The sequence below is a fragment of the Neolamprologus multifasciatus genome, chromosome 4 (genome assembly GCF_963576455.1).
Source record: "Neolamprologus multifasciatus chromosome 4, fNeoMul1.2, whole genome shotgun sequence".
Classification (NCBI taxonomy): Eukaryota; Metazoa; Chordata; class Actinopteri; order Cichliformes; family Cichlidae; genus Neolamprologus; species Neolamprologus multifasciatus.
In genome coordinates, this window is record NC_140442.1 from 1,151,753 (window position 1) to 1,172,900 (window position 21,148).

The 21,148-nt window shown below is 43.9% G+C and overlaps 1 protein-coding gene across 1 annotated transcript in view; it reads right to left on the reverse strand.

The window, feature by feature from the left end:
• Window positions 1–18,528, reverse strand: part of doc2a (double C2-like domains, alpha) — a 66,367-nt gene extending 47,839 nt beyond the window's left edge. The window contains exons 1-2 of the mRNA XM_085156540.1: window positions 16,369–18,528; window positions 2,161–2,493 (exon numbers count right to left, since the gene is read on the reverse strand). Coding sequence (XP_085012666.1) covers window positions 2,161–2,488 — 328 coding nt within the window. The 5' untranslated portion in view covers window positions 2,489–2,493; window positions 16,369–18,528. The remainder of the gene's footprint in view (window positions 1–2,160; window positions 2,494–16,368) is intronic.
• Between the last annotated feature and the right edge of the window lie 2,620 nt (window positions 18,529–21,148).

The following is a 21,148-nucleotide window of genomic DNA, read 5'->3' on the forward strand; positions in this document are numbered from 1 at the left end:
GTGCCGTCACATTTCAGCCATCTCTGAAGTTGACGTGTTTCGGCCGCGTCTTTTACCTGCCCCCCCCAAAAACGCTCAGCATCTGCAGTCTGGCCGAGCTTCAGCACGAGAGGCGTACGCGTCGATGTGTTGGTTACGTATGTGCGAGCTGCAAACACATGAATTATGTATCCACGGTGCAGCGGTGGAGACTGGAGCTGCTGCAGCACTTTTAGGTCCCTCAGTTACTCCGAGCGACCTTCGTGGAGTTTCTGCAGACTCTGTGACCTTTCATCCCAAACCCACATCCACATCGGCACGTTAGCCAAAGGAGACTTGAGCACTGTTGTCTGAAGGAAATTCACAATGAAAATATTTGTTTTCGTTCCAGCCTAAGCCGGCTTTCAGCCTCCAGTAAACAACGTGATTCATTAAAAAAGACGAGAAATAATTCAGCCCCAGATTTGTTCTTCAGAGAGAGAATTAAGAGATTTAAGAGACGTGGAGAAAATACTTCAGTCCATCTGACAGAACCAAAACTCAGCCCTGCTTTATCTGCACTGTGCATCCACGCAGGGTGTTGATCTGGTCAGGTATGTAGCAGAGGGGTTGTTCGTGAGTTTCAGCTGCTTTGGTGTTCATTAAAATAACAACAATGAGTGGATCATCCTGACAGGGAGCAGCGCAAAGGCAGAAACATGCAAAGAAGAGCTTTGGATGTCCTTCAGGAAGCCTGGAGAAACATCTGGAGATCTGAGCCGACAGAGGCTGAGCTCGAGGATGAAGCTGCTCACAACCAGAGATGGGCAGTAACGCGTTACTGTAATCCGATTACTTTTTTCAAGTAACGAGTAAAGTAAGGGATTACTATTGCAAAAAAGGTAATTAGATTACCGTTACTTTCCGCTGCGTTACTGCGTTACTAAAACCATGATTTTTTGCGAGAATGTCTCATGACAGTGACGTAAGCGAGTGCGACGTTCGTGACAACAGCTGTGTGCAGATCAACAATGGATCATATATCGAGTGCAGAGAGAGTATGAGCGTGCAGCGTTTAAAGCGTGGAAGTACTGACCTTACTTTGAGTTTGATTCCATAAAAAGTGACAAAAACATTAGTGTCCGTTGTGCGTGGGAAGAAAACTTCTTTTTACAGCAAAAAAACCCCTAAACTTCCAAACAAGCACCGAGTAGCTACGACGTAATGGGAAACTCACAGAGAAAGTCGCGGATTCTTCCACTGACCGCTGCACACCTGCACCAGGGTAACCCTCCGCCTACCCCACTCCTGCTTTACAGGTGAAAATAGAGCAACAGGACCGCTAGTCTTTGACTTTATTTATTTTCTGCTGTGTTTTACTTGCATCTATTTGAAAGACTGAGTGTAAACGCAAAAAAAATATTTTATTTTATGTGCTGGAATGTGCAGAAAATAGGTTTAAATGTTAAACTAATTTCTTCCAGTCAGAGAATGTTGCAGATAATTAAATTTTTGCTTGATGCATAAAGTTAAAAGATTAAAACTAATAAAACAAGTTTTAAAAAGAGACTTTTCCATTTGATTACATTTTGTATGATGATTATGCAGAAAAAGTAGAATTGGGCTGAAAGATCTATCACTTTATCACCTATTCAGGTTGTAAATCGTGTTTTTAAAAAGTAACTAAGTAACTGAGTAATTAATTACTTTTGAAAATAAGTAATCAGTAAAGTAACTGGATTACTTTTTGGGGGGAAGTAATCAGTAATTAGTTACTGATTACTTTTTTCAAGTAACTTGTCCAACACTGCTCACAGCACAAATTCACTTTCAAACTCATTGCAGGCTTGTGTTCTCTATGGTGTGTTTGCATGTTTGAAGCCATTTTCCTGCAAAATATAAACGAAGGGTAACTGTAACTAACAGCTGTGATGGTATTTTAAAGTCCTCTGTACTGTTACAGGCCTAACGGTGGAGAACCGAGAAGCAAAAACAAATCCAAACCCCAAAAGCGTCACTGGGACCGTGACAGCGGCGAGTCACGAGCACTTCCTGTGTGATATTTTTGAGCCTCGTGAAATGTATGAAAACAGACTTGAGACGGAGCGGCGTGCAGGAAGCAGCCTCGGGATGACGTTAAACAGATGTGTACAGATGCAGGGTGACACACGCACACAGACACATGCCGACGGTGAGGCTCACTGCAGTCGTCGCTGTCGGAGCTGTTGATCTCCACCGACGTGTCCACGCTGCTGGTCAGGGACAGGGACCCGCCCCCGCCCGGCCTGCCCTGGGCCAACAGAGGAGACAGGAGGTGAGACCCGCCCATTCCCGAGGCCACCGAGCCTGGGCTGAGGGACGGCGGCGGGGACACGGCGGGGATGGGGGAGACGGGGGTGGGGGAGGTGGGGGACAGGCGGGGGAAGTAGGCGGAGATCTGGCGGATGGGTCTGATGGGGCCAGGGCAAACGTCTATGGCCATGTGTTCCTGGATGGAGATGCTGAGCTTCTTTCCTCTCCGAACCGTCATAGAGTCTGAAAACAAACAAACAAACAAACAAACATGTTTACTCACTGAGAGCTTTGATCTCAGCACATCAACAGCATTTAAATTCAGATTATTTAGTTTATTGTGGTTTTTTTAGTTGGTTTAAATACAGATGAATTAGATTTACATTAATAATAATTAATTAGATACATAACTTTGATTTATTGGTTTAACTTCATGTGGGTTTAATTGAGTTTACTTTGGTTACAGTTATGTTAAGTTGGTTTAGTTTGGATTAGTAGTCTGGTTTATTGTCTCTGCTTTGGTTCGTTAACCCAGTTAGTTACCAGAGATGGGCAGTACTGTAATCCGATTACTTTTTTCAGGTAACGAGTAAAGTAAGGGATTACTATTGCAAAAACAGTAATTAGATTACCGTTACTTTCCCGTAGGAACGCTGCGTTACTGCGTTACTAAAACCGTGATTTTTTGCGAGTGTCTCATGACAGTGACGTAAGCGAGTGCGACGTTCGTGACAACAGCTGTGTGCAGATCAACAATGGATCATATATCGAGTGCAGAGAGAGTATGAGCGTGCAGCGTTTAAAGCGTGGAAGTACTGACCTTACTTTGAGTTTGATTCCATAAAAAGTGACAAAAACATTAGTGTCCGTTGTGCGTGGGAAGAAAACTTCTTTTTACAGCGAAATAAACCCTAAACTTCCGAGCAAGCACCGAGTAGCTACGACGTAATGGGAAACTCACAGAGAAACTCGCGGATTCTTCCACTGACCGCTGCACACCTGCACCAGGGTAACCCTCCGCCTACCCCACTCCTGCTTTACAGGTGAAAATAGAGCAACAGGACCGCTAGTCTTTGACTTTATTTATTTTCTGCTGTGTTTTACTTGCATCTATTTGAAAGACTGAGTGTAAACACACAAAATATTTTATTTTATGTGCTGGAATGTGCAGAAAATAGGTTTAAATGTTAAACTAATTTCTTCCAGTCAGAGAATGTTGCAGATAATTTAATGTTTGCTTGATGCATAAAGTTAAAAGATTAAAACTAATAAAACAAGTTTTAAAAAGAGACTTTTCCATTTGATTACATTTTGTATGATGATTATGCAGAAAAAGTAGAATTGGGCTGAAAGATCTATCACTTTATCACCTATTCAGGTTGTAAATCATGTTTTTAAAAAGTAACTAAGTAATTAATTACTTTTGAAAATAAGTAATCAGTAAAGTAAAGTAAACTTTTTTGGGAAAGTAAGCAGTTACTGATTACTGATTACTTTTTTCAAGTAACTTGACCAACACTGTTAGTTACAGACCCAGAATAAGTGTTTAACTCAACAGTTTCCTAAACTAAGCATTATGAACACTGACTGACACGCAAACATCTGACGTGACTTTCTTTACGTGTCCTTAAGAAGACGATCATGAAGCCTGGGTATCCGTTTGGACTCATTTGTTTGAAGTGACTCACAGAGAAACTGAATAAAAGCTGAATAGATCTGTTGTGATGAAAACCTGAGGAACACTTGAGTGCGTTTGATGTCAGATTTCAAAGGAAATAGCACGAGGCGTTGGGGAGATTAGTCATGGGAAAGGTGTTGCTGCTGTCACAGGACTTAATTGAGCCACCAGGAGATGAAAAGAATTTGAAGGGAGCCTCAGATTTTAGGCGGTTCATGACCAATTATCCCAGATTTTTCTTCCTGCCAATGAAAGGAGCAATTGTCGTCATATTTTGAGGAGAATCTCTGACAGTTGTGGCCCTGAGGACACGGTGATTTTAAGGGTTCTTTGTAGTGAATTGTACCTGCTGTCTATCAGAGATGCCTCATCACACGGCGCTGCTTTCTAAGAACTGAATGTGACGAGCTTCAGGTTACATCAGGTAAAATAATCGCAGCGAGCAGTGGAGCCTGTCCCAGCATTCATAGCTGTGACAGGCGGCGCACACCTGGACAGGTTATCCATGTGCCGCAGGGCGAACACAGAGACAGGCGCTCAGTCACATCCTGTTAGCTGCATTTCATTACAAAATAAAAGAAACACTTTGACTCTTCCTTCTGTCTGGTCTTATTATCCTCGCCCAGCTTTTCCTCCTTTCTGTGTAGCTGCACTGTAATTATACACTTTGTTTTCCCAACCTATGCTATTTAAAACATCCTCAGCCGTCTCTGGATTACTCGAGTAAGGACGTCTTCTCCTGCTGCGGCAGTTTGTTCAATAATCCTCTGACCTGAAATTAAATGCAGTGTTTCATTTGACAGAAACTCGGTTTTGTTTTGGCACCAACAGCACATCAAACACAGACGGAGGCAGTTTTATTGACAGCCGGCTGTGACACTGATAAATATGTTAAGCCAACTGCAGGCGACTACTGTTGTGGTCCAAAGACAGGAATAGACTCGAGCTGCAGGAGAAATATCAGCGAAACTCTGCGAAGAAGCCTCATCGCAGCCTGCAGATACAGCCGTCTTTATCCAGATGTGTACAGATGTACAGATGTTGATCTCTATGAACATGCTGGGTCAGAGATGAAGATCTGGACCAGCTGACTAACAGCAGGCCAAGAAAACTAGCATTGGATCAACGGGGAAGAGTCCAGTCCAAGATCCAACCAGGCAACCCACAACTGGATAAAAACATCATCACTGAAAGATCAGAGTCATAGTCGGAGGCAAGAAAAACACGAACAAAAAGCCGAGACCAAAGCTCAAGATCTCCACTTTATTTATGCAGCACCAAATTACAACAACTGTTGGAGCCAAGTCCAGGCCAATATTTTACTCAATTACATCAGACCATATTTAAGTATTTGTCATGATCTTTAAGGTGTGGGTAAAAGGTTAGGTAAGCAGGCAGGACGTGGAGCAACAGTTTTCTGACCGTCGCCGTTTTAATGTTATTTTTTGCTGTAACATAAAGGGAATGTAAACGGAGCTCCCACCAGAGGCATTTGTTTTTTACCTTTCGATTTGTATGGAAAATAAATGTTTTGCCCCTTTTTTCCTTCGCCTCGTTTTTGCTACCGGAAGGCTTCCAAGCTACTTAACAAGAGCACGAGTCAGAAACTTTACGTCCTGCAGAAACGGCAAAGAAGGACCGAAGGTTGCCGTTACAACAACGGTCACCCCAAGGTGCTTTATATTAGAAGTCAGTACAATAATATAGATGAAACCCAACAATTATATGACCCCGAGCACTTTGGCGACAGTCACAAGGAAAAACTTTGTTTTAACAGGAAGACGGTGCGGCAGGAAGGTGGGGGGGGCATCTGAGAGACCGGCTACAGGTGCAGTGAGCTACGAGATACATACAAGTCAGGACACATCAAACACGGGAGCAGAATATCCCAAATTAAACACAGCAAACAAACCAAAGTGAAGACCAGAGTGAGTTAAATATCAGGTTAAAACCAGGCTGAACTTTAAGTGTTGACGAGGGACAAAGTCTTGCTGATGAAAAGAAGACACGAAAAACTGTGGATGTCACTGAAAGCAGATGGAGATACTCCTCAGAGTGACAGGAAGTCGTGGAAGCCTTTCCACAGGTGTCTGTCACCACAGGAATGACGAGGCCAAGTCTCAGCCAGGTGCTGCGAATCAAACGCACCCGATTGGCTGATGATCATCAGTGTGAGCACATCTGTAGAGCTGAGGTTTCTGATGTTTGCAGGTCTGGAGCGTTCAGGTGTGTTAACAGCGACGCAGTCTTCCCAGGAGTGGACGTCCCAGCAAATTCAAACCCAGGAGCTCCATCTCAGTCAAAGGTTAAAGGTTAAACGTAGCAGCACAGTTAGAAACAGGCTGAGCAAGTATGGAAAGTCTGTCCATGAAGCACAAAAGCAAACTCATAAGACCTCAGAGCAGCTGAGTGGACCGTGAGCTCCTTCATCAAGCTGCAACAGCAGAGTGTTGGACCTCAGCGACACAAACAAACACCTGCGTGGACGGATTCCTGCTGCTGCGTTCATCATCAGCTCGGCTGTGCTCGAGGGAGTTATTGTCTAAAGCTGCAGAAAAGGATGAGTGCATCTGTTTTAGCTCAGAGCTAACAGTCAGGAGGCGAGCGTGTTAGAGGAAACCCTTTTCTTCTGTTTGACACATCGTGGTCCTGACAGCAGCTCCACGCCGCTGCAGGAGCTGACAGCAGGTGTTTAATGAGGACTGTGTGTGTCTGACACATGACAAAGGGAAGCCCGGGTTCATAGAAAGCACAAAGAAAAGGTGTCGCAGCAGGACGCCGACACACATGGATGAAAGCAGGAAGTTTAACGACCACAGTCCTGTAAGGAGGTGTGGACGTAACGGGGGGAAATGACACGGCCAGAACGACCCGAGAGTGAAAAGTTAGCTCGCTAACAACACGCACAGCCTGCAGGTTGCATGAACAGCAGGGGGAAGTCAAACAGCTTCTTGGGCCTCGAGCCAGAATATTTCATCAGTGAGCCCCTGAGGGAAGATCTCCACCTGCTGCAGCAGCGAGACAGGTGAGACGCCCGAACGCAGCTCAGACTGCAGACGAGGCCTCAGCGAGTCACCCATGAGAACAAACCGCAGTCACATCAGCCCCGATGTGTTTGTGTAGAGCAGCTTTGCTTTCAGATTAAACAGATCTCTGAGTCAGGCTCACGTTTGTGCAACTTTCATTTAGTTTGTGTGAAGGAAGCTCGAGGAGGAATACCGAGCTGCAGATGAGCTAAACGAGTCCAAGAAAACAGTTCAGAGATCTGCTGTAAATAAGGCTCTGCCCACACGCAGACAGCCGTCACGTTTACATCTCTGTGCACGCCAGAAACCACGTGCATCAGGCTGGAAACGTGTTTATTTCTGCTGCAACGTTTAACATAGGAGTCTGCTGGAGCCCCTAGTGGACGTCAGATGAACTGCAGGCGTCGACATTGTTTTATCTGCAGGCTGAATAAAAACCACATAGATAAATGCAAAGTCCCTCTGAATTCAACATGCACTGTTATTATTTTTAGAATGATGACGTCAGCATCCTGTTCTATTTAAAATATCTTTATTTACTGTGCAGATTGAAACGCCTGATTACGTTTCATAATAAAACCTTCTACACTTTATGTTCCAAAGCCTGAACACAAAGTCAGTCATCTTGCTCCTGAGTGAGAGAGCTGAATCCTCACGCTTTGACCTTTCAGAGTAATTTTCGTGGTCAAACGTGGCGCCAACAGCCCTCCAGACCCGAGGAGTGCAGCTCGCCGCTGCAGGCTCGAGTGGACGCTGAGTGACGCACAGGTAAACAGTGTCAGGTATTACACGATGATTCACTTTAACATTTACCTGTGAATATGATATAAAACACATTTTATGGGACTTTCAGTCTTTTCAGCTGCAGCACACGTATGACTCATGCCTTGAAGTGCTGATTACAAGAAATGCTTAAGATTGCTTATTCAAAGTAAAGTCTTTTAACTAAAGGCCACAATGAAGCAGAAAAGTTTTCTCAGAGTTTCTTCCAGAAATGTGGAGCATAAAGCAGCGAGTGCTGCCTCTGCTCGAACACTCCGGGGACGATAAACAACAACAATAAATATGCAACTGCAAACCAGCTGCCCCCTCAGGAGAGACTCGATTTAACCAGAAAAAACACACAACAGGCAAAATAAAAGTACACAAGTCACCGCCAGTGTCATCCTCCATGTTTTTCTGCTTTAGTTACTCCACAAAGACTAAAATTCAAAATCTTACATTTGTATTTCCTTCTATTACTTATTAAATTATTCAAATAGATTAATTAATAAATCAATATGAAATGCATTATTATTGCTTTTGGTTGTATTACACTATATTCCCTCTATTTATTATACTCTGTGTGTAATCCATTACTTTGTTTATTAGATATCCATCTCACGGGAACCAGCAGCTCTCTCTCTCTGTCGGCCACCTCATTCATTTCCTGTTTTACTTTGGCTGTGTCCCAATTCATCACCGTGACGCGACGAAGGCTGTCCCAATTCGAAGGCTGCTCGAAATGCGGCCCTCAAATGCGTCCTTCATTTCCCTGAATTTTAAGGACGTGGCGGTGTAGACTTCGTGGCCCAACATATCCCAGAATGCATAGCGCGGCGGTGGGTGTGGATAATTTTGCTGAAAAAAAACGGCGGATGAGGGGCGCCGAAGAGTAAACTTTAAGTAAGTACTGAATATTATGTCACTTATTTATGTGCAAATGTTTAATAACGAAGAACATTAAAACATTCCTGTTGGCCACATGTCGGCAAAGTCATGTGACATTAGTGACGTTTGTACTAACTTGGTTTTAAAGCCTTTACTTTAAAATATACGCCGTTCAATAGCTGAGCTTAATCAGAGAATGATCAAAGCTCATGTAGAAACAAACAAACAAACGAACAAAAGATTTTCTCCTTCATTTCTGTCAAACAAAGCTGTATGAAACGTTTCCAGCTGTTAGTATCATGGTTGCTAGGCAACCTGGGCAGCGCAACGGAGGCTGGACCGTCCCGTTTCACAAGCCTCGCACTTCCGGCCTTAGCGGTCTTTAAGTACGCGGCCCTTGAGGATCGTTGAGGCTGCAGACCCTGAATTGGGACACAGCCATAGTCTCTGTTTTTGAGTTTCACTTCCTCCTCGTTGTCTTGATTGTGTTCAGCTGTTTCTCGTTGCCCTCCTGTGTTCGTCCCTGTGTATAAATAGTCCTGTCCCTGTCTTTGCCTGCGCTGTTCCTGGTCGTGTCTCCGCCCTCGTGGATCTTAAAGCCGGTCTTTGACATTAAAAGTTTGATATTTGTTCCTGAGCTCTGCCTCCTTCGTTCTGCGACTCGAGTTATGAAGCTCTCTCTGTAGCTTTTGACAGCTGCTGCTTCAGTCTGTCTGTAAATCACCTCCCTCTCTGACTCTGACTTCTGCATTTGTTGCACCAACATGGAGTCAGCATCCACCCTTTCCTGACTGCGAGCTGTGGCCTCAGATGTGGATGCTGATGCTGAGTGTGAGGGTGGATGGACCTGCAGTTATGAACTCACATTACAGCAGATTGAATAAAAATGTAATAGTTTTAATAATATCATAATAATAATATTGGTGGTTTCAGCCTTCGTTCGTGCACTGATGACATCACGGAGGTAAACTGAATGTAGTGCGGCTCAGAGACGAGCTGATTACAGGTTTGTTGATCCTCTGAGAGCCGAGTCTGGAGAACAGAACTGTTCAGTTTGTGACAACATTTAATCGCGCTCCTTATTTTGTTTGACGAGCGTGTTTTTCAGCTTAGCGGTGTTATGTTGAGATTCGTGTCCACAAACTGAAGACTTCTGCTGTTAAATGAGCGCGGCGGCGAGGACGATGCAGCTGTGAGGAGATGCAAACTGCTCGTTTAGGTTTAGATGAAGTGTAGAAAGCGTTTGGGGGGGTTTTAAAGCCAAGTTTTCACCAGGCTGAGAAGATGTTCACAAACACACACAGCGCTGTAATGACTAGTTCACCTTCTGCTCTGAGACCACCTCAGAGTGAGAGGAGGCAGGGGCCTCGTCATTAGCCCAAAATGTTCAACAGCTGGCTCCAGTTATCTGACGCCTGAGCTTGGACCTGCGGCTGCTTTCTTGTTAAGTGATCATGAAGAGAGAGGACGACTCAGATGTCCGACGGGACTTTAAGCAGTGGGAGATTTCACACGCTGTGTAATTGGAAGGAGATCATGCTTGTTTAAGTGTCTCCTCCTTAAACTCTGCAGGGCGTCCTTAACAAAGCCGGAGCAGAACCTCGAGTCGAACATGCACGATCAAAGAAAAGATTTAGGATTGGACGCGTCCTGCACATGATGTTGCTTATTGTTCCTAAATATTCCACTTAAACCAGTGGAGCAGACGGGGTGAGAGGATAGGAGCTAACGACCTGCTGCTGGTGCAGTTTGGAGAATGCACCAGTTTTGTTTTTGTGTTTACTCAGAGATCTGAGGAGAGATTCTGCTGTGTTACTTAGTTCCTCAGAGAAGAGCTCCAATTAAAATTAACAGAATAAATCCTCATTCTGTGTGTTCAGCCTGCAGGAAGCTTGAAGCTTGTTTTCAGGCAGAAGTAGTGCAGTCCTATTAGCAACACACAGGACGGAAACAGCAGCTCACAAAGCAGCAAGTGTCTGTGATGCTTCAGCTCCCAAAACAAGAACACACAGAGCTCACGAATCTACACGTTAGCTACAGCGAACAACCAGCAAAACACCTGTATACGAAAGATGGTCATAATCAACCAAATGGTTAGATTCAAACAGCACAAACACCAGAGGTGCAGTTCAGGTGAAGCTAGCAGACAGTTAGCAACCAGAGTCACCTGTGTCACCATCCACTTGTCAGTCACAGAGGCCACGCCCCTAATAATGCAAACTTTAATCCTTAAAAAGGTGAGTTATAAAAACAGGTGTTATGAAGGGGACGTGATCCACAGAGACCAAACTGTTTGTGTATCCGGCTGTAAACGTGTTTATTTCTGCTGTAAGGATTTAACATGGGAGTCTATGGGGACTGACTCACTGCTGCCTCAGCTGGACATCAGGGGAACTGCAGGTGCTGGGGCTTCATTTTTCAGCCTTAGATGCTAATGTTTGGGCTATAGCGCTTTATTAACAGGGAGAACTATGTTTTCTAGATAAAATCTCAATTCTAATCAGCTACTTTATTCTATTTAATTTATTCTATTCTATTGTTTTTCTTACTTTTTGCTGCTCTTAACTTTGTAGTGTCCACTTTCTGCCGTGACCAAGCAAATTTCCCACTTGTGGGACTAATAAAGGCTCATCTCATCTCAATCTTATCTCCATCTCAATCTCATCTCAATCTCATCTCAATCTCAATCTTATCTCAATCTTATCTCAATCTCATCTCAATCTCAATCTCATCTCATCTCATCCACCTAATTTTCCAGGGTAGAACAGTGAGCTTTGAGATGCTGAGGCATTTCAGCATCAACATTTTAACTTTACTGAATTTAATTTGAACTTAATTTAATGAGAAGTCAAATTTATTAGGCTGTTCTTGAACGTGCGCTAATCACTGAGGAGATCTCCAGGCATCGTGTAAAATTAAAACGTAATGAGGATGTAATTATAAATTAGAAGTCGCACATCTGAGACGCCGTCTCCTGGGTTTAAATCGTCCTGTTTTGATTTTCCGGCCCTTCCCACTCTGTCACGTGTGTTTGCCCCCCGAGTGTCCCGGCGCTCAGGCCGTCATGTTTAATTCAGGGGGAGGTGGCGTTTATCAGCCAAAACATTCTCCCACATGAAAGTGAAACCTGGTGCCCGTCCAGTGTGAGATATGCAGTCACAGCGGGATTACTGGTGAGACCTCGACACAGGGGAGGATCTTAATGAAGACACACAAAACGCCTCTCCCTGCCGCCACTCACTCGCCACCCTGGAGTCTGCAGACGCTCTCCCCTCCCCGCTTGTTTTTACTCGCCCTGTCACCGTTTCATGTCCCTCTCCGCATTAACAGTCTCAGCCTCGCTGTGCAGAGGCGACTCGTGTCACCTCATATACGCTCACCTGATGGCTGAGTGACAGGTGTGAGGGGAGCTGCAGCCGCACTGTGATTGGACAGATTCTGTCACTTTTCAGCTCCTGGCAGTTTCAAACCAAACTGCACGACAATAATTAAGTTCATCGTTAATTCGATCGTGCACTGGAGTTTTCTGTTAATGATGATGTCACAGATCAGCTGTTTTCACAATACACCCCTTCACCAAGGAGGCCACGCCCCTAATGGTGCAAAGAGTTTTTTATCAGACATGAGGATTACTTTGAACTGTGACTCATGCAAAGCTGCTCTGCGAGGTCAGTCACTGCAGGGACAAAAGATCTGAAATTTGGAATAAGCACAACCAGCTGCTGCTCCATAACTTCATTAATTACTCATGATTATTTCTCTGTCTCTGTCTCACAGCTTCCTCTCTTCCTAAGCTGAGCATCAGCTCGTGTGCTGCAGAGAGGAGAGACGAGGGAACCTAATATAATTCAGTTGTTCTGCCAAAAAAAATCTCTGCTCCTCGCTGGGATTTGAAATCCTCCAGCCACAGAAAACACCACATTATAATTCACAACCAGCTGCATGCAAATCAATACGCAGGCCTGATGTTACTGGCTGATGTGAGCAACAACACGCATAGCATCCATCACAAAGCGACACGCAGTCAGAAGCAGCAGGCAGCGTGATCCAAGCACACGGACATTTGTTTTTTCGGTTGTTTGGTTGGAGTCAGCGGAGAGGTTGTAATTATTTTAATGAGTTTAACGAACACACGACAGCTCGCTCGCCTCAGAAGCAAACACATCAGCATCACACTGAAGCTTGTGTGTCATCGGTCCTGTCTTCCTCACACGGCCCCTCCCTGAACCTGGTTCTGACGGATGTTTCTTCCTGTTAAATGGACGTTTTTCCTTCCCACTGTCACCAACTGCTTGGTCAGAGAGGCTCAGCCTATTGCTGGGGTCTCTCTGTGTTCACGTTATAACTGCTGCTGTGATTTGTTGCTATATAAAAAAAACTGTACTGAACTTAATTAAAAGCTGAGCGAGGCCGGGCAGTCAGTGTGCACGTGTGCACGTGTGCAGGTGTGCACGTGTGCAGGTGTGCACGACCGTGAGCGCGCAGCCTCTGATCTCATTGTTCATCTGTGTGACGCTGCAGAAGCTTCCAGTTTGTCTTCATCATGTTCGAGGTCACATTATTATTATCAGACTTATCTTTGTCCTCTTTAAGTAAAGATGAAATTCGCTGGCTGGGCCGAGTATTCGATTTGGGACATTCGCTGGCTTGGTAGCATCCACCCATCTGTTGGAGGGTGGTGCAGCTTCCTTTGATGTTTTAACTGCTGATTTTAATTGGCCTGTTTTGTTTGGGACCAAATGGCGCCACGGCAGATCAGCAGCAGTCGCGTGAGGCGCTGCTCGGTCCTGTCTCTTTAAGAACCCCCTTCCCTAAAAGCCTCCTTTCCTCTGATTGGCTAACATCCAGAAACCTGCTGAGGGGCGGTTTGTGCAGCACAACTGAATAAAGAAATCTGGCTGGATCGTACGACAGAAACACGAAGCATGAAGGTCCCGTTTGACCCGCTGTTGGATATTCTCGGTAGAACAAAGCCAGTGGATGACCTTCACAGCACAGCTGTATACAGGAAGCTCCCGTGAATCATTAATGACTGCACGCGCCGATCTATAGATCAGCCCGACAAGGAGAACCATCCACAAGGTTCTTTATTCTAAATGCCATTAATGTGGTGAGCGAACTACAGCTGCTGTTTTTATCTTTTAGGCATAAAATCTTACTTTGTGCTCATTTTATATCTTTTTGTGGCAGCATTAGTGATTATTTGTAGGTACATTATACACAGGAACTCCAACAGTTTGTTAATGCACTTCCATCGGGTCAGCAGAAACATAAGGTGGAAGGTTAAAGTTGTGTTTTAGCCTCATGCTGAACACGTTCACATCAGATCTTTCTTGTTCTTTGGCTTCACTTCTGTTTAAGATTTCCCACTAAATGGATTAAAATCAATAAATGGGTGGATATGAACCTGAAGCTAAGGGTAAACCTGTTTGGAAGTTAGGAGGTTAAATCTACCAACGTGTTGCTTTCAGTGCTCCTCAGTAACCTCAGAATAAAAAAATAAGCTTTTGATTAAGTTAGAAGTGCATTGGAGTTCATGTCTGTGTCCAGGTCAGTGGAAGATTAATGTTGGGATTAATTGAGCCTGACTCAGAAATGTTTAAAGGACACATCAGTTTGGCTGAAACAAAAACCAACCAGGTCGCGTGGCTGATGTTACAGTCGATTTTTCCTTTTCCTGAAACCTGAGGTCGAGGAGCAGGACCACCTCAACGACTCCTGTAACCTGCCCACCCAGAACTCCCGTCATCAGGTCGCCCTCCTACGTTAACCACCTCTTACCCATCCCTCTTCTGTCCTCGCTCCAGAAACGGCACAACAGCCATGACCTCACCAGAGCCAATCAGGATGTCTCCAACCTGTCAGTCATTCCTTATTTATCCCATCATCCAGAGTTCGCTCTGCTCTTTAAGCCTGTGAACTCACATTATTTTGTCATGGTGCTCACTATTAAAATCATATAACATGTAATTTGAATAAAAAAAGTGACAGGGTCATACTTTCATCCATTCTTTGAATAGTGGGTGGAGCCAGTTCTCCACTTAACGTCATTTTAACCATCGCAGAATAACAACAGACGAGCTCCGCTCTAACCTCGAGACAGGAAGAGAAAGGAAATCTGATTCTCCTGGTTTCCTGTTTGGTTCAGGTTTGGTTAGAGTCTCATCGCGTTCGTCTCTTCGCTGGATCAGAAGCTTGAAGCGGACCTCAGCAGCTGAAAGCATCAGCATGGACAGGATTAAATATGAGTCCAAGGTCACGTTTGTGCTGCAGCTCCGTGTTGGTGCTTTTGCAGCACTGCTATCCGAGCTTCGTCAATGAACAGTGAGGTCAAAGGAATAAAGTTCTGCAGAGAGAGCAGATGTTCTTCAGGCTTCCTGTGGAGACTTTCTTCTACTGGCAAACTGATTTCAGCTTAAAGTAGCTGAGGTACCATCACAGCTTCAATCGCGTCTAAACTAGACGAACATGATACAGAATCATTTCCAGAGTCATCATGTGTGCTCACTTCTTTCTGTCTTTATTTCACGACGACTTTTCCACCAGAGCCAAGTTATTGAGATAAATGTTTTAAATCATCATAATTCACAGCATGCAGCACTAAACTGCACAAAGATCCAAACAACAGACAAAACTTAACCACAGTCTGGGCTTTATTCAGATTAATAAAATCCCAGAATTTAACCAAACCTGGAGCTCAGCCTCGTTGCACGGTCTGTTGCTATAGTGACCTCACAGCAGCCATATTATTGGTCAGATGCTCCAAAAGGCTCCAACAGCACAAACAGGTGAAGCTAGCAGACAGCTAGCAGCTACAGCCGCCTGTGTCACCATCCACCTGTCAGTCAAAGAGGCCACGCCCCTAATAATGCACACTGTAAACCTTAATACAATTTAATCAGCTGATTCGTCTCGTATGGAGGTCGAAACCAGCTGAATAAGTAAAAAATAAATAAATAAACAACTTATCACTAATCACTTGCTTTAGTATGTTTTCGCTTTTTGTTCATATTTTTGCTCTTCCATTTAATATTTTATTTTATTTATAAATATATTCATGTAAATATTTATTTCCCAAATTGTACGTGTCCCGTAGTCGTATCAATAATGTACGAGTCGTTATTAACAAATAATGTCAATTATTACAGAAATAATTAAACAAATTCATACTTACAGTTACACGGAGGAAACTGAATGAGAGGTCATTGTGACAGTAAAGCCAAACTATGAATGATTTCACACTTTATTAACTGACTTGTATACACATATATTTCAACATTATTTCCTTCTTTTATTTTTTTGTCTCAATATTAATAATATCGTTGCATTTTCAGTCCTCCATAGATCACACATCACCAAAATAAGTTGATAACAACATTTAAATCTGATTGAAAATGTGAATTTTTAGCTCCACGATCAATAAACAGACCATCTGTGGTTAGTGTTTTATTTTGTTCTCAAACTCAAAAATCAACCACGGCTACTAAATGCCTCCAAACTGTAATTAAAGCGTTAAAGTGCAATAAAACAGCGCAGCGCGTCACGCAAACCTCGCTGCATCAGAGTAAATGCACTTTGCACCACTTGCAGAAACACCGAAATTTGTTGAGAGACAAGAGGATGGAGGGATACTGAGGAGGAGGCGGAGACTGGAGCGGGAATAAAAGCTTCTGAGAAGTGCATAATCCCCCCCCCCCCCCCCCCCTAAATAAAAGAAGAAGGAGACACGCAGCAGCATTAAGAATAAAGAGTAAATGTTCGTACCTTTGATGGTGAGTGGAGGAGATTCCTGCACAAACAAGTGGATGTCAGTGCACGAGGGGTCCGCACTAACAGGTGGTGAGAGAGGAGCGAGCAGCCGAGCGGTCGAGAGAGGTAGGAGGAGAGAGAGAGAGCTCGGAGATTTGGACTTTTAACTCTTTCTGCCCCCCACCCCACCCCCTCCTCACTGCCTCTGTTTTCAGATATTTAAGTGTGTTTAATATCCTCTCGCCGGGCTTCACATCCATCTGAAATGTCAGCGGCGAGGAAGCTCTTCCTTTAATCACACTACACATGTATTAGATTAACTCCCCCTCCCTCCCCTCTTTCTCCCCCTCTTTTTCCTTCCTGCAGATTGCAGGGAGCAGAGAAATGTGCCAACAGCAGCATCTGTCTCTCTCTCTGTATAATTTGTGGTTAATGATGCCTAATGATACATTTGTGCATCCAGCACACATATACAATCACACATAGCATGTTTTCCTCCTCCCTCGCAGGAAAGGGTGTAGAACATGTGGCCTCCTCCTCCCCCGATCCTTCTCGTCCCACCACCTCCTCGGCCCTTTGTTCCTCCTCTTCCTCGCTCCTGTGGTCACACAGAAGGTGTCCCTGGGGTAGAGGAACCCCGTGTTAAAAAGAGAGAGAGAGAATGTGCCACTCTCCATCCTTCCTCCTCCTCCTCCTCTTCTTCTTCTCTCTGCATCTCATCCACCCACACACTCGGTCTTTCTCTCTCCGTCCATGCACGCCAAAATGGACGAGGAAACCCTGTGATTATTTCTCACGTTTCATGCACACCTCTTCTCCACCTCTGGTCTCAAGTGCAACATGACAGGAAACCCTGCAGTCCACTTCAAGGGTAAAATGAGGACGGGTACCACAGCTGCTCCCGCTGCTGATGTTCTTGGTTCTTGTTTTTAAGAACCCAGATGGAACAGTTTCCTTTTAAGAGGCGGTAATGAGTACGCTGAGTGAAAGGACTGAACTCTGTGGGTAGATGGAGATGAGCAGGGTGGAGGATTAGGTGGAGAGCGTTGGGGAGTCTGGGCAGGTAGGGCAGTTGAATTATTATTCAATTCAATTCAATTCAATCCAATTCAATTTTATTTATATAGCGCCAAATCACAACAAAAGTCGCCTCAAGGCGCTTCATAGATACAGAGAAAAGCCCAACAATCATATGACCCCCTATGAGCAGCACTTTGGTGACAGTGGGAAGGAAAAACTCCCTTTTAACAGGAAGAAACCTCCAGCAGAACCAGGCTCAGGGAGGGGCGGGGCCATCTGCTGTGATTGGTTGGGGTGAGAGAAGGAAGACAGGATAAAGACATGCTGTGGAAGAGAGACAGAGGTTAATAACAGATATGATTATTACAACTGCACAAAAGGAAAGAACTTTAAATCTGCTAACTAACTAATACTAATGACTTCCAAGTTTTATTTATATAGCAGCAAATCAGCACAGCAGTCGCTTCAAGGTGCTTTATACCAGCGGTCCCCAACCCCCGGGCCTCGGACCGGTACCGGTCCGTGAGTCGTTTGGTACCGGGCCGCGAGAGTTGAGGCTCAGGTGTGAAATGTTTGGTTTTCAGGGTTTTTATCGGTTTTCAGCGTTATTTTGTTATCGTTTTTATCGTTTACTCGGTTTTCCTGGGTCTTTTCACGTGTGTTATGAATAAATCTTCTTTTTTTCGGTACCGGTACTAGTTTTATTTTGTTGTATTTATCCGCGACACCTTAAAGGCCGCTCCATGAAAATATTGTCCGGCATAAACCGGTCCGTGGCGCAAAAAAAGGTTGGAGACCGCTGGTTTATACTGTAAAGTCCTACAGTAATCACAATAATCCAGAAAAACCCAACAATCATATGACCCCCTATGAGCAGCACTTTGGCGACAGTGGGAAGGAAAAACTCCCTTTTAACAGGAAGAAACCTCCGGCAGAACCAGGCTCAGGGAGGGGCGGGGCCATCTGCTGGGGTAAGGTGGAGTCAGCAGCTCTGGTCAGCGTTGACCCAATGAGCAACAGCGTGCGTGTGAATAATTATGAAGTAGAAGAGCAGACTGGTGAAGTGAGTGGCCACGCCCACAAGAACAACATGAATCACACTCTCTTTTAGCCCCGCCCTTTTCCTTGAAGCTGTCCTCAGAAAGCTGACACACTTTCACCTCTCTGCATTTAATCTATCGTCCACCTGGGCCTTACACAGAGTTTCTGTCTGATTTCTCAGACTTTATATCTAATTTAGTTCTGAGCTCAGATAAAATAATTATTGTGGGTGATTTTAACATCCATGTAGATGCTAAAAATGACAGCCTCAACATGGCATTTAATCTGTTGTTAGACTCAATTGGTTTCTCTCAAAATGTAAAAGAACCCACCCACCACTTTAATCACACTCTAGATCTTGTTTTAACATATGACATAGAAACTGAACATTTAACAGTGTTTCCTGAAAACCCTCTCCTGTCTGATCATTTCTTGATAACATTTACATTTACAATAATTGATTACGCAGCAGTGGAGAGTAGACGTTATCAAAGTAGATGTCTTTCTGAAAGCGCTGTAACTAAGTTTAAGAATATAATCCAGCCACTGTTATCATCGTCAATGCCCTGTACCAACACAGAGCAGAGCAGCTATCTGAACGCTACCCCAACAGAGGTCGATTATCTTGTTAATAACTTCACCTCCTCACTACGTACGACTCTGGATACTGTAGCTCCAGTGAAAACTAAGGTCTCTAATCAGAAGTACCTGACCCCGTGGTATAATTCTCAAACACGTACCCTAAAGCAGATGACTCGTAATCTGGAGAGGAAATGGCGTGTAACAAATTTAGAGGATCATCATTTAGCCTGGAGAAATAGTTTGTTGCTTTATAAGAAAGCCCTCCGCAAAGCCAGAACAGCTTACTACTCATCACTGATTGAAGAAAATAAGAACAACCCCAGGTTTCTCTTCAGCACTGTAGCCAGGCTGACAAAAAGTCAGAGCTCTGTTGAGCCAACCATCCCTTTAACGTTAACTAGTGATGACTTTATGAACTTCTTCACAAATAAAATTTTTATCATTAGAGAAAAAATTACCAATAATCATCCCACAGATGTAATATTATCTACAGCTACTCTTAGTACCATTGATGTTAAGTTAGACTCTTTTTTTCCAATCGATCTTTCTGAGTTAACTTCAATAATTACTTCCTCCAAACCATCAACGTGTCTTTTAGACCCCATTCCTACAAAACTGCTCAAAGAAGTCCTGCCATTGATTAATTCTTCGATCTTATATATGATCAACCTATCTCTAATAATCGGCTATGTACCACAGGCCTTCAAGGTGGCTGCAGTTAAACCTTTACTCAAAAAGCCATCTCTAGACCCAGCAGTCTTAGCTAATTATAGGCCAATCTCCAACCTTCCTTTCATATCAAAAATCCTTGAAAGAGTAGTTGTCAAACAGCTAACAGATCATCTGCAGAGGAATGGTTTATTTGAAGAGTTTCAGTCAGGTTTCAGAGTTCATCACAGCACAGAAACAGCTTTATTGAAGGTTACAAATGATCTTCTTATGGCCTTCTTGACCTTAGTACAGCATTCGATACTGTTGACCATAATATCCTATTAGAGAGATTAGAACATGCTGTAGGTATTACAGGTATTGCACTGCAGTGGTTTGTATCATATCTATCTAATAGACTCCAATTTGTGCATGTAAATGGAGAGTCCTCTTCACACACTGAGGTTAATTATGGAGTTCCACAGGGTTCAGTGCTAGGACCAATTCTGTTTACATTATACATGCTTCCCCTAGGCAGCATCATTAGAAGACATAGCATACATTTTCACTGCTATGCAGATGACACCCAGCTCTATCTGTCCATGAAGCCAGATAACACACACCAATGAGTTAAACTGCAGGAATGTCTTAAAGACATAAAGACTTGTATGGCCACTAACTTTCTGCTTCTTAACTCAGATAAAACTGAGGTCATTGTACTCGGCGCTGAAAAGCTTAGAAATATGGTATCTAACCAGATTCTTACTCTGGATGGCATTACCTTGGCCTCCAGTAACACTGTGAGGAACCTTGGAGTCATTTTTGACCAGGATATGTCCTTCAACGCACATATTAAACAAATATGTAAGACTGCGTTCTTCCATTTGCGCAACATCTCTAAAATTAGAAATATCCTGTCTCAGAGTGACGCTGAAAAACTAGTTCATGCATTTATTACTTCCAGGCTAGACTACTGCAATTCATTATTATCAGGATGTCCAAAAATCTCACTGAAAAGCCTTCAGCTAATCCAAAATGCTGCAGCAAGAGTCCTGACAGGGACTAGAAAGAGAGAGCAGATTTCTCCTGTTTTGGCTTCCCTTCATTGGCTTCCTGTTAAATCCAGAATTGAATTCAAAATCCTACTCCTCACATACAAGGTCTTAAATAATCAGGCCCCATCTTATCTTAATGACCTTGTGGTACCATATCACCCTATTAGAGCACTTCGCTCTCGCTCTGCAGGCCTACTTGTTGTTCCTAGAGTATTTAAAAGTAGAATGGGAGGCAGAGCCTTCAGTTTTCAGGCCCCTCTTCTGTGGAACCAGCTTCCAGTTTGGATTCGGGAGACAGACACTATCTCTACTTTCAAGATTAGGCTTCAAACTTTCCTTTTTGCTAAAGCATATAGTTAGGGCTGGACCAGGTGACCCTGAATCCTCCCTTAGTTATGCTGCAATAGATGTAGGCTGCCGGGGGATTCCCATGATGCATTGAGTTTTTC